The 13,400-nt window shown below is 34.9% G+C and overlaps 1 protein-coding gene across 6 annotated transcripts in view; it reads left to right on the plus strand.

The window, feature by feature from the left end:
* SIPA1L2 (signal induced proliferation associated 1 like 2) overlaps positions 1 to 13,400 on the plus strand; it is a 150,946-nt gene that overhangs the window by 71,588 nt on the left and 65,958 nt on the right. For all 6 annotated transcript variants that reach the window (XM_030035196.2, XM_030035197.2, XM_041128404.1 and 3 more), the window contains exons 4-6: positions 46 to 179; positions 1,565 to 1,753; positions 7,550 to 7,724. In XM_030035196.2, coding sequence (XP_029891056.1) covers positions 46 to 179; positions 1,565 to 1,753; positions 7,550 to 7,724 — 498 coding nt within the window. The remainder of the gene's footprint in view (positions 1 to 45; positions 180 to 1,564; positions 1,754 to 7,549; positions 7,725 to 13,400) is intronic.

The following is a 13,400-nucleotide window of genomic DNA, read 5'->3' on the forward strand; positions in this document are numbered from 1 at the left end:
ACTCATAGTTCATTATTCTCTTCTCTCTTCACTCTTGTGCAAAAGAGCATCAGAACTACTTTGGAATAGATGAAAATCTTGGACCTGTAGCAGTCAGCATCCGGAGGGAGAAGGTTGAAGATGCCAAGGAGAAAGAAGGATCTCAGTTCAACTATCGTATAGTTTTCAGGACAAGTGAGGTAATGTTCTTTCAGTAATTCTGCAAAGGAATGGAAAAGTTAAGTTAGAACTTAGGATACTAGTTGGTTGTCTGTGGATATGTTGCTGACTTTGAAAGTAAGTCTGTTAATGGGAAAGGGATGTATCTTGTACCGTTAGTAAATGTAGTTGCTCCTGGAACAAAGTTTTCCTCTTCTGTACAGCATAAAATTTTTCTCTTTTTGAGTGGGCACACAAAAGGAAGTAAGTTGGCTGAATGGAACTGCAAGGGGCAAGCAAGGGAACAGATAATAAGAACAAATCTGAAGATAAGTTTGGATCAAGCTACTTTATGTTAAGTTTCTAATCATAGAAAAAAAAAAGATTAAGAAATGTGGGGAAAAAGGGAAGGGAAAAATATGAAAGCTAGTACTATGACTTATTTGTATTTTTGTGTTTTGTTTCAAAACACTTTCTAAGAAGCTTTTTTCTGTGAAATGTTTTTTTATACTGCTACGTACATGATTTGTGGAAGGAATATTAATATGTTGATAAAAATAATTGTCTTAGAAGAATAGCTCACTTGCAATTGTTGTGGAAGGACATGTCTCATAACTTCTATTTCAAGTGAATTAGTATCTCTTGCAAACTAATTTCTTCTTTATCACAGCAACTAGCTTTGATTTGTGTGAAAATATGTGATGTTATTATTGTAGCAAACAACTATAAATTTTCATAATCCTTAGGACTATTGCTTTTTATTGTGATTAGGACATAGAGAAGTGTTAGCTAGACCTTCTGATATCTCTGGCCTCATGTGCTTTTACAAACAGAGATAGAAACAGATATATATAAATTTTTTGTTTAGGCTAGGTTTTTCTTTTATTGTCAAACAAGGGGTGCCTCTGTAAGTATGTGTGGAGAGGTGATTCAGCTGACTCGCTTCTGAGAAATGACTCTCTTTTTGTCAAATCCAATGAAGATAAAGCAGCATGGTCTAAAAAATAGGTGGGTGGGTTAAATGAAGGTGCCATTAGCTGTGGCTTACCTCACCTGTCCAACCTCACATTCGACTACTGTGTCTGCTAGGGTAGTATGGCATTAAAACTAACAATTTTTAGTTTTCCTGGTGTTTTAAATATTTTTTTTCCAAAAAAAGTAATAGTCTTAGGAATTAGAATAAGTTAATAAGATCATCAGTGAATTTCTTTAAACAAAAAATATATTTGTCACTGAGACAATAAGAGCCTGTCTCCTCTTCAAAAGTTATTTAGTAATCTTTTTTTCTGGTTAAAAAAATTAAAAATAAGGATCTTTTTCTTCCCATTCTTTCTTCCATGCTTTTGCTAAAACCTGAAGTTTATATCTTTAAAAGTCATTGCAGTATTAGAACTAAAAATGTTTTGTGTGTTTTACTTTACTGCAGCTTACTACACTCAGAGGAGCAATTTTAGAAGATGCTATACCATCCACTGCTCGGCATGGCACAGCAAGAGGTCTGCCTCTCAAAGAGGTACTAGAGTATGTAATACCAGAGCTGAGCATTCAGTGCCTGAGGCAGGCTTCCAACTCACCCAAAGTACCTGAACAGCTGCTTAAACTGGATGAACAAGGGGTATGTAGCACATGACTTTTCTTTAAAGACTATTCATTTAAAAAAAAAAAAATTATCTTAAATATTTTTCAGGCAATGTTAATAAACATGGGTCTGTAATGCAAACCATTCACTTTCCTGGTTTTGGAGATACTTGTGTATTTTCATTGACAAAATGAGGTTTGCTTATCTAAGCAAATTATTTTTAAAATACATTGCAGCTTAGGAAAAAATTATTGGTCTATGGAGATTCTCTTTAGATCGAGTGAGTGAGAGAAAGATTATAACTAAAGTTTTAACATCAGTAAGAAGTGATTTTCATAATCTGTATGTGCACTTTAATGTGTACAAATGCTGAATGCAAATGAAAATACATCTAACCTTTTATTAATATTGTGTATAGGTAAGGAGGCAAAAGGATATAGCACATTATGTCTCCACATCTAAAATTTTGGGTTGCTTTTACAATAACATTTTCTGATTAACTTGCAGTAGTCTTACTAGAATAGAATGCTTCTGGGTTCAAACAACTGAAATTGTGATTGAGACTAATGAATTCACTACATTGCAAGGAAATATTCATATGGTTTAAATTTGGGGAGAAAATGGTGAGGCTTATTGGGTTCAATAAAGTGAATATGCTTCATTCAGAACTAGTGATTAAATTTATAGCTTCTGAGTATTTTGTGAAGGACAGGCTTGTGATGGCTTTTAAATCAATTTTTAAAACCATGTTTTTAAAAAAAATGTTCATTAAAAGTGAAGATTGCACTTTCTAGGCAAAAGTCAGTATCTATCTGTTGAGGTTGAATCAGCTGATGGATCCAGTTCATTATGATGGTGGTATAATTAATTTTTTTAATGCTAATTCAGTTTTGAATGTAGTGATTGCATCTAGCATTGGTGTCTACCAGAATCCTTCTGTCTTCTCTTGTGGCTGTAACAATTGCTCAAAACCAAGTAAATGTAGGCAGAGGAACAGAATTGCTTTTTGGGGTGGATTGTTAAGCTGGTTTTGTATGTATCTTTTACTACTTTTGTTCACTGTAGTCTTTGAGGAGGACTTGTAATTGAAAATTCATTTTGCCAAATGTCCTTATTTTCTCCTGTGTTTGTCAGTTCTTCTGGTAAAACAATGAAGGGGAATCAGAAGGATTCAGTTCTGAATTTAAGAGTTCCTGATGTACTGTTGCTCTCCGTCTTTTCTGTTTGTAAATTTAGTTTAATCTAATAAATAATATTCACTGCTCAGAGGGGCAGTATGTTTTAGGCAGTATGGAGTACTACTTTATTTGACCTGACCTGAATATTTCCCAAACTCACTATAAGTATTTCCCCAAAATTGGAAGTGGGGATTGTCCACTGAACTGACCAAAGTAATTATTTAATCATCAACCCCTGATTTTGAGGAACAGCAGTACCTAGCACTTCTTTTTATTTTGGGTGATCAATTCTGAAAATTCAATCCTGTTGTGAAATGGGCTGTCACCAGGCAAAATGTAATATTAATGTATCTTATGTGCTGCTTATTATGAGATAATTACTTGAACGTAGACAGAAAGCTGTGCATAGAACTGGCATGAGATCCATTTATGCTTTTAATCCTCTTATGTACTTGATGCTTTCAGTTTATTAATCAAGCAAATATGAAAAGAATTATGCTTGGCAACTGAAGGTGATGACTGGCTGAAGTGTCATGAATTTGAAAATATGAATCATGATCTGGAGGATTAATACTGTCATCAGAATAATATTCATTTTGCGTAACAGTGTATTAAAAGTTTGCGTAGTTCCTCAGCAGACTGAAGACTGTTCTGGTGTTTTGATTTCAATTTCTACCTGTCTCATAGTTTTCAGTGAAATCTAGTATGGATTATGGAGGAAATGTGTGGCTAAAACTTTGTCTCTAAAATGACAGTAGAAAGTAGATGCAGATTGGATGGTTGACCTAATTTGAATATATAAATAAAGAATCTGCATTTTCCCAATTTATTCTGGCATATGGTGATCAGCATTAGAATTGGCTGTAAATTTACAAGAAAAGTCAACTATTTATCTATAACCTAGACAGGATTTTATTTTTATTTTTTTTACGTCTCTCTAATTCCTCCCTAGTTCCCCCTCCCCATTTCCGCTAATGGTTGTTTATTGTATATATGCTTTTTGGTTCCTCTCGCATCCCTCTGGGAATGTTCACTTCTTTCGAGGCCAAAGCCTGAAGTTTATGAAAAGCCCAAGGAAATTAGGAGCTTTGACTGCAGTGATATTTAGTGGCTATTGAGTGTCTAATCTCCTGAGATTCCTTGCCAGAAAAACTCTAAAATCTTCACATGATGAAAGTCAACCAGTTGTTGTTACATGATAAAGAATCTATACTGTACAAGAAGATGACAAGATGCGAAGATTCAGTAGTGAGTGATTCTGACTAGAACATAGTCATTTTGCGTCAGGAAGGACTGCTATGCACCTTTAATACATATCATATACCCAAGTAGCTAAATGGGTTTAGAAATTATTTTCTGATGTCACATTATTAAATTGTTCTCAGTGTTACAATAAATCTAAAATTTCTAATTTAGAAATCATGAAATCAGAACCATGTGTGCAATTATTTACTCAAAAAGACCTAAATAAGCATGCGGTACCATTTCAAAACTGGCCAACTTTATCAGTTTTAAATATTCTGATAGTTTTACATGCCAGTTAAATGCATCACATAAGAAGATCCTGCCAAAGCTCATTTAGTTATTTCTTTCTTAGGCATTGATGTTCTAAAGGTACCTCGATTTCTGCTTCTGCATAGTCCCTGTGATCTTGGCATGCGAGTTCTTTTGCTTAAGTCTTTTAATTTCATAGTCATGAGTGCTCCTAGCACACAGGTAAGAGGTTCAGATTACTGCAAATGAGCTTGCAGCTGCTGCCTTGTTTAGGAATAGTGGTATTGGTAGAATCAAATTTGTACCTAATTGCCTAGTGTTTACAGTACTTGTCCATGAAGTGAAAACCCAGGATTAGCTCCTTCCTTGGGCTGGGGGGTTTCAGATCCTCATCTTCAATGTCTCCTAGGACAATGTTTAAACCATGAGATGGTAGGTTGTTTTGGAAGATGGAGGTGTACTTCACTCCTGTTGTGGAACTATATTGATATTCATGAACAGATTCAGGAATGACTGGTGTCCTCAGAAAGAATGAAGGAGTGTGACTGCGTATTTCTAGACCAAGTATTTTGCCCAGGTGCTTCTTTACTGTTAGTTGTTGCCCCTCTTGTTGGTGGCTTAGTTAGCATTTAACTTCTCCACTCCTCAATTCTAGTGTGAAGTCAAGGAAATTAACTTAAATTCCCTGTGGTTTAAGCTAAACTATTTGACATGGAGCTGGGATAGAGGTGGCAGTGTGCTCACAATCATTTTAAGTCTGCTGGGGAGTGTCAAGTAACAGCACTGCTTCCTGTAATCTAATGTTTATATGACAAGTTCTTTTCCAGTTTCCTCCATGAAATGTTCATGCTAGCTTTCCACTGAATAAAATAGTCACCAGTGTGCAATCTGGAACCTTTTGTTAAATACCTAACTCTCTCCAGGCAGTGCTTCAAAATGAGGATCAAAGAAGGAAACACTCTGGATGGATAGCGTCTAATGCCAGTCAAAAGGAAATGACAGCGAGCAAGCTGGTATCTTCACCCTGCCCTGCTCCAGAGTTCAGCAGTCTGACTCGGGCAGCTCCTACAGTGCATCCGTAACCCAAAATCTCCTTTTATTTCAGATGGTCATCCCTCCCATTCCACATTAAACTTTGGCACAGCTCCCAGTTCTTCCATGCTCTGTGCTGCCCAGCTGAAACCTTATTGCAGCACTGTTCCTCATTCCTGTCCTTACTAAGCCTGTTCTTTGTCCCTAACTGCTCCGTGGTCAATGGCCTCCTGCCAGAGTATGTTCCACAGGGGCTCACCTCTACATAAAGAAGTGAACAGAGGGAGAGGATGGATTGGGGCTCACCAGAGAGGCGGGAGGGTTGCCATCATACATTACTCTTATTCCTGCTGTGCTGCAGGTTTTCTACACCAGTAGACCAAATTCTGTAGTGTGCATTGCTGTGAATATAGATCTCCTGAAATCACAGTTAGGCCTGTTTGTATTAGTTAAAATGAGAAGAAATCATCCTACTGGTAGGTTTAACTTCATAGTAAGAAAAGAACTCCAGGCCCAATAGATGTTCTGAAGTCCCTGTTATTTCATTTTAATACATTTACCTTTTCGGCATGAGATTCTTAGTGTCAATGATTCTATCTATGGCCTTCAAAAATCTTCATTAACTTGGACATCTTGGGGATTCCTTGTGTGTTGGTTGTGCATGAAGGTAAATAGTTAAACCAAGAATGCTGTCAAGTTAAATCTTGAATTGCATGGGAGACAAAGAAAGAATACTAGCTTAAAAAAGCAGTAGCATCATGAAAACACAGAAGACTAGGTTAGTAAAAGCATAGTGAAAGCTTTTATTTCGCCAGGGGTGATGAGGATTTGGGTAGTGGGGTTTTTTGTTTTCTTTTTTTAATTGACTGTTGGCAACTGCCTTGTATACAACTCTCCACTTACAATGGAGATATGCAGCGTTTATTGAAAAGGGAAGGTTAAGGATTATTTGAAGTCTGGAATGATGTTTTTGATACTTTCTTCTTTCATGTATGTATGTTTTCTTGACTTGGCCTTTAAGTATTCTCATCTTGTAGCTTTTTCTCAAAACTGGTGTGGTAAAACATTGGTGCAGTAGTATGTCTATGGATTTGAGTTTTACAGTATACTTGACATGGCAGACCTTGTGTTACATGTGACTAAGGTGAAGCAGACTGTTCTTGTCACCTTTGCTCTAATAGGAATATATGCAGTCTTTGTATAACACACATTTTGGAGACTAATCCTGAAGTTTGATTAAGAGAAGTCTACAGCTGGAGAGTTGGTTTGAGTTGTGAATATAGATAAATGTCTTAAGGGAATCTGGTGTGACTGATAGTCTCTGTCAGTTTGCAAAGCTCTTAAAAGTTGTCAGTTAAGAATAATAGGACTAATATATTCACATGGAGGTTTCCTGTTTTTCATCTTAAGTATGCATTAAAGCTAAGAAAACAAGACAATACTCTGCTTAAGAAGTGATCACCTCTTTTTATACTTAACTTTTTATAAGTTTTATACTTATTTTTTTATAGAAGTAATTTATCTCTTTTTAATGTTCTAAAATTGAGACTGATTTGTTTAACAAAACTATTTAACTGCAATCTGATTTCTAGCTTGAAGTATACTTTTGAAAATGGGGAATGATTTTTAACAATGGATGATTTTATGGGGAGGGTAAAAGATTACATATAACCGAAATTACTGTTCTGAGGGCCTGTTTGAACTGCATTGAACTTTAAAGGGTAGAAATAAGGGAAAATAAGCTTACCTGGTTTTGAATCTGAGAAAGAAGACAGTTATAAAAAGATTGCCAGTTAAAGTTCTCATAAGATAACATGCAGTAGAGTGTGCTTTTATAGATAACTGGCTAAGTCAAAAGTCTTCATGTACTGCTGTTATCTGTGTTTGGGTAGTGACAATCCAGTTTTCTTTCAAGATAGTTGTTGTGGGTTTTTTGTTTGTTTGTTTGTTTTCTTTGTGTGGTGAGTTAATTTCCCAAATCAGAACACTTATTTTTTTCACTTTCAGATAACTTCTGCCAGGGGTTATAACAGTGCTAATATTTTAATTGTTAATATTTGTTCTAGTATTGACTTTCCTTTACTTCTATAATTTTTCTTTTCCTTTATTATTTTTTTTTTTATTTCAGCTGAGTTTTCAACATAAGATTGGTATCCTTTACTGCAAAGCAGGCCAAAGCACAGAGGAAGAAATGTATAACAATGAGATGGCAGGACCAGCTTTTGAAGAGTTCCTTGATCTGCTGGGTCAGAGAGTACGGCTAAAAGGATTTAGTAAATACAGGGCTCAGCTAGATAATAAAAGTAAGTTATGTTTCTGACCTATGGTAGAAACTATAATTATCCAGTTGATCTTCTGCAAATCCTGTTTTGTCTTTCCATGCTCTAGACTTTGGGTTTTGAATTAGTAAGATTATATGGTAAGTGAAGAAAATGAAGCATATGATAAGAGCATGTATCACACCTTGTCTGAATGGTTATTTACCTTTTCTGTGGCATTAGTAGAACTGAAAATCAAAGCAACTGTTTTCATTTGATTGCACTTAGTTAAAATCATACTGTGAGTGATATTTTTTATATATTTCAGTATTTCCCAGCTACACTTTAACTTCTTATCCTTAAAAAGGCAAAAGAAAAGATATGTATTTCAAAATATGGAGTCATGACAAGGGACCATTTGCATTTCAACGGAACTTTTGGGCTTCTTTTTAATCAACATACGTATTGATGTTTATATTTGAGAAGTTTTCTCAGTTTTCTAGTTTCTCACACATGCACAGTAGGCATGTTATCATTTGGCAGTTGATAAACATTCATTTACCTAACCACTGCATTATTACTGCCATTTCCTCAGGTCTTTCAGTTTCCCTAAGTGCAATAGTATAATAATTTAATTGCACAAATTTGTTGGGTTTTGTAGCAAAAATAGGAGCTGAAGTATTGCTGTTAAATAAGTCAATGATATGATAACATACTTCTTTATTAGCACTGCTTTTCACTGCCCTTTAACTTGACTCATTCTTAGTTTAATGTAGTTTTAACAGGATTTTGACAACTGATCACTATGAGCTGTGATCTAAGAATATCTAGGTGTTCATCTACTTTATTGTAACATACTGGTTTTATAGGTATAAAGACTAGATATAAGGAAGAAATTTTTTACCATGAGGGTGGTGAGGCACTGACACAGGTTGCCCAGAGAGGCTGTGGATGCCCCATCCCCGGCAGTGTTCAAGGCCAGGCTGGATGGGGCTTTGAGCAACCTGCTCTAGTGGAAGGTGTCCCTGCCCATGGCAGGGGGGTTGGAACTAGATGATCTTTAAGGTCCCTTCCAACCCAAACCATTCTATGATTTGTATCCTTATTTTTTTTGTAGCTTGCATATTACATCATGAAAATAGAAGTATTTTTTTTATATACTGTATATGGCCTGTGTATAATAGAAAAGGAATAATTTGTTAGTGAAGTACATCTTTTTGAACTATTAAATCATGCTACTTGTGTGTGTATTCTACTTCTAATCAAATGGGAAAGTTCCTTGAACTGTTAGAGATAAGCTGCCAAGAAGAAAGCTTAGGAAGATGTATTTAAAGGAAATTAAGGGAAGATCTTCTTTTCTTGGAAGGGATATTTTGCCTTTCAGATAGTCACAGAAATCTAGTAATCAATAAGTCCTCTTATTTGCTTCTCTGTTCCTCCTGCCACTTATCCAGCTGATCTAGCCTGGTTCTTTGGAATCTGTTGAATGTTTTTCCTACTTCAATGTCAGTCTTCATTTAACTGGAACACATCTGAATTTTTTATTATTTTTTTTAAATGGTACATTTGAACACTGATCAGTGTCATAGTTATAAAAGGATTTCTCTTCTGTTATCAAGCTAGTAATGCCCTGATGGACTGTCATCTCCTGTACATTGTTAGGAGAGAGACTTAATGATTCATATTAGAATTTTTTGGAAATGTCTAGTGCCTGTACCTTGCGGTTGGTACCCAGTGCAGATAAACTGTCCGTAGGCCAATCTCCAGTGGGGAATGAGATACGTGAAGCTGGTGGTAAAACCTCATGCTTTTGCAATGAAGGGAGACCAGCTTTGCAACTCAAGAAGTCTTTCACATTCTGCATCTCTAGTAGTGGTGGGAAATGGTGAAAAAAGTGAGCTGAATCCTATGACAGATTCTAATTTATGACTTACAAGGTGGGAAAGCTGCAATTTCATAGCCCTGTCAACCTGCGTAAGCACCACATTTATTTTTATTAACATTATTGCCTCTTTGCTTAAATCCATGCTTGTTTCACTTTAATAATTCAGGCTTGATAAAGACTATTGCATCATATTTCAGTACCGAATAATAACTCATTTTTCAAATTAATGTGTAAAAATATTTATTAACATGCTGTGGATGTCAGACTTCTGGGATGAATTGATATATAGGGATGAAAAATTCGAAGGAGTAAGGGGTGTTTTGGTTTTGCTTTTTTTTCCCCAGTCAGAGCATGACTGAATATCACCTAGTAATTTTTACATATGAAAATATATGCTGGTCTGTCAAGCAAATTCAGTTTCTGTATTTGCCATGCTTCAGTGTGAATGTACATTGCTGATTGGCATTGTGTACATATCATTCAGTAACATAATTTTAATGTTTTACTGATGCTGTGTGCCATTAATGATATTGGCCTGTAATAATATGTTCTCATATTTCTCATGTTCTCATAGTTTGCAACAAAGAGAATGGAATTAAGAGAGTTGACAAAAATATGGTCTTCAGTTTTATATTAAATGTAAAATACTGAGTTAATTATCATCTTTTTTGTGTTATACTTGTTGTTGTGCCATTATATTAAAAAAAAAAGTATTACTGCGTGTCATATTTATAATTGGATAATACGTTGATCTGACTGCCTGCAGGTTCAGAATAGTGTGATAATTTCATCTCTAGTAGCTAGATTTTTGGTATGCATAATGTTTCAGTAATAACTTATTTCTCAGTTTTCATAGGGTTCACATTTATTAAGTTTTTCTAGTCTCAAATGTTTGACTAGCTGTGGGTTTTTTCTTTAAAAAGTTCTGTTATTTTCATTTTTTATTTGGACTGTTTATTTAATATTTTGATAATTAATTATTTCGTCTATTTCTTATGGAATACAAAATATAGAAAGTTGTGGTGGGTTGACCTATCTGGCAGGTGAGCTCCCACCCACTTGTTTTCTCACTCACCCCCCAACAGGGTGGAGGAGAAAATCAGAAGGGCAAAAGCAAGAAAATCTTGTGAGTCGAGATTAAGACAGTTCAATAAGTGAGGGAAAGAAAGGAAAAAAACCACACACCACACCCCCAAAAAGAAACCCCACCAAAAACCCAAACCACCACCACAACAATCAACCGACAACCCCCCCCGCCCCAAAACAAGTGATGCAAAGGCAATCACTTGCCACCTCCCGTCAGCAGACTGATGCCCAGCCAGTCTCTGAGCAACAGCTACCATGGAAAAACTCCCCCCGCTCCAGTTTTACTGCAGAGCATGACGTTATATGGTATGGAATATGTCTTTGGTCAGGTTGAGTCAGCTGTCCTGGCTGTGTCCCCTCCCAAAATCTTGCTCGCCTACCTACACACTTGCCTAGCCTGCTCCCGGGGGCGGGGGGGGACAGTGTGAGCAACAGAGAAAGCCCTGATGCTGCGCAAGCACTCTTCAGCAATAACTAAAACAATCGTGTGTTATCAGTGCCGTTTTGATCACATATAGAAAACACAGCACCAGATGGGCTGCTATGAAGAAAATTAACTCCATCCAAGCCAGACCCAGTGCAAACGTGAAGAACATGTGGAATATGTTAACTACAAACTCTTTTCTGCCGTTCTTTAGTGCAGTTTTAATGGCATGTAATTCTAAATCCCAAGATCAAGAAATAAGAAAGTTAGAGGAAATTTTACCAATTCAACACTATATAATTTGTTTAGTATATGTTTTAAAACATATCCATCTACTAGAAATGAGGAATTAGAATGTTGTTATTGGAACATTAATATTCTCATTTGTAATGTTCAGACTTTCATTATGGATTATATTATGGGCAAATTGGATTATGTTTGCATTTAATTTCCTTATACCTGTAAAGAGAGAAATGAAGGTGAAAGAAATTGAGGAAACGTTGCAATTTTATATCTACAGAGGAATAGTGCTGTTTCACTTCATTTGGTAAAAGGTGCTTTTCTGCAAAAGAGCAGCAATGTTTCATAACTAAAAAAAAAAGAAATTTAGCCAATTTTTCTCAAACTTTGTGAAATAAAACTAATGTTCAGAAAGGAATGAGGTGCAAAAATGTCAGCCCAGATACAATTTTTTTTTTCCACTAAAATTGTCAGCAGAGTAATGTTTGTAGTAGCAACCGTTATGTAAATTTAATCACAGTGGGCCTTTAGTAGGTGTTCAGTGAAGCATCTGTTGAGTTAGAAGATTTCAGCTTGCTTAGTGTAAGGGACTAAATTTCAGAAGAAAAACTTGCTAGCTCATTTCCAGACAGGTGCTAAATCAAAAGTATTCAACTAAGTAGGATGTTGTATTAGGAAAGCATTGATTTAAGGGTAAGGAATCTGCCTTTTGGTAATAAGTATTTAAAGGGACTGTTTTGTGCAATATCTGTTCAAGAAAATTTGGCTTTATTTAATATCTAATTGCAAAAGGAGTCAGGGAGTAGGGTTGCTGAGATCAGTGTAGTTTAGGCAGATACTTGCATTTCACAATATAATTTATTCCCTTCTATCTCTTCAAAACTCTGTCTTTCTAAAATGCCATGGAAAGGTTATAATGGAATTACATTTTCAACAAAGATTTTAAAATAGAGGAGTGCAATAATGTTTGCTTTTTTTTAGTAACACTTAAGTAAGAAACTTCAGTGGAAATTATGCTCCTATTTCTTATGTAAGTGTAATTTATATTACATCAATATTAATAAATGAACTTAATTTTATTATTGTACAAACATAACTGATAAAGCCAGTTGTAATATGAATGTGTTCAAAATTATACACGCACATAGATATTTTCAGATTTAGGACTGCAGATACAGTATTGTTACTGTTGAATTTTATACTTAAGTGTATGTTTATATACTTTTAACCGGAGAACTAACATGGCCAATCGATTTCTATTTGGAAAACAATTACTATTTAAAAGAAATCAAACCCCCCAAACCTTAAACAGTGTGTGGAAGAGAGTGCAGGAGAACATTTATTGGTGTAGATGATAAAAAACTGGATTAAAAGATGAGTGAACATGGAAAAAGAGAAGAAAAATTGATAGTTGTCTTGACTCAATAGTGTGTTTGCAACCTCTTGCTTTAAAGTTAATTGTACTTACTTAAATAATCCATACATATTAAAGAAGGTGAATAAAAAGGATTAATTTATAACTACAGAGTAAAACTCATCTAATTTGCTGTAAACATTCTGAAATGCTATCCCTATTTATAAACTTCCTAAATAAAATATATAAAAATATTAAGTCATATTGTATATGAAATGTATTTTAATAATTTTTAAAGTTCTGAAAATTCCCAATAAAATTATTTGACATTGTACTACAATGTATTATGTACATATTTCATGTTTTAAAAATGTCTGATCTGCGATATGTGTTTTAATGTCAGATTTGGAGTAGCATTGTCAGTTTATTTTTGGTAAAGTATAGGATTAGTCAATTGTCCTTATTAATGTTTTAAATAATGAAAATATTTATTATATAAAACTATTCTCAAGTAGCTAAGTGATTGTTCTTTTTGTTGTGAAATGCCAATATATTCAAAATTAGATCATTTAGGCCTCATAGATAGCAAACTCTTTGGGCAATTTCTTACAGGACCCTTCTATGTCATAATATGAAACTAAAGAGTAGATCTTTAGCTGATGCAAACTGGTTTTGTTCTATTGAAAAAGGTTTTAAATTGCATTAATAGATTTAAATCATAGCATGTGAAGA

Source organism: Aquila chrysaetos, chromosome 13 (genome assembly GCF_900496995.4).
Source record: "Aquila chrysaetos chrysaetos chromosome 13, bAquChr1.4, whole genome shotgun sequence".
Classification (NCBI taxonomy): Eukaryota; Metazoa; Chordata; class Aves; order Accipitriformes; family Accipitridae; genus Aquila; species Aquila chrysaetos.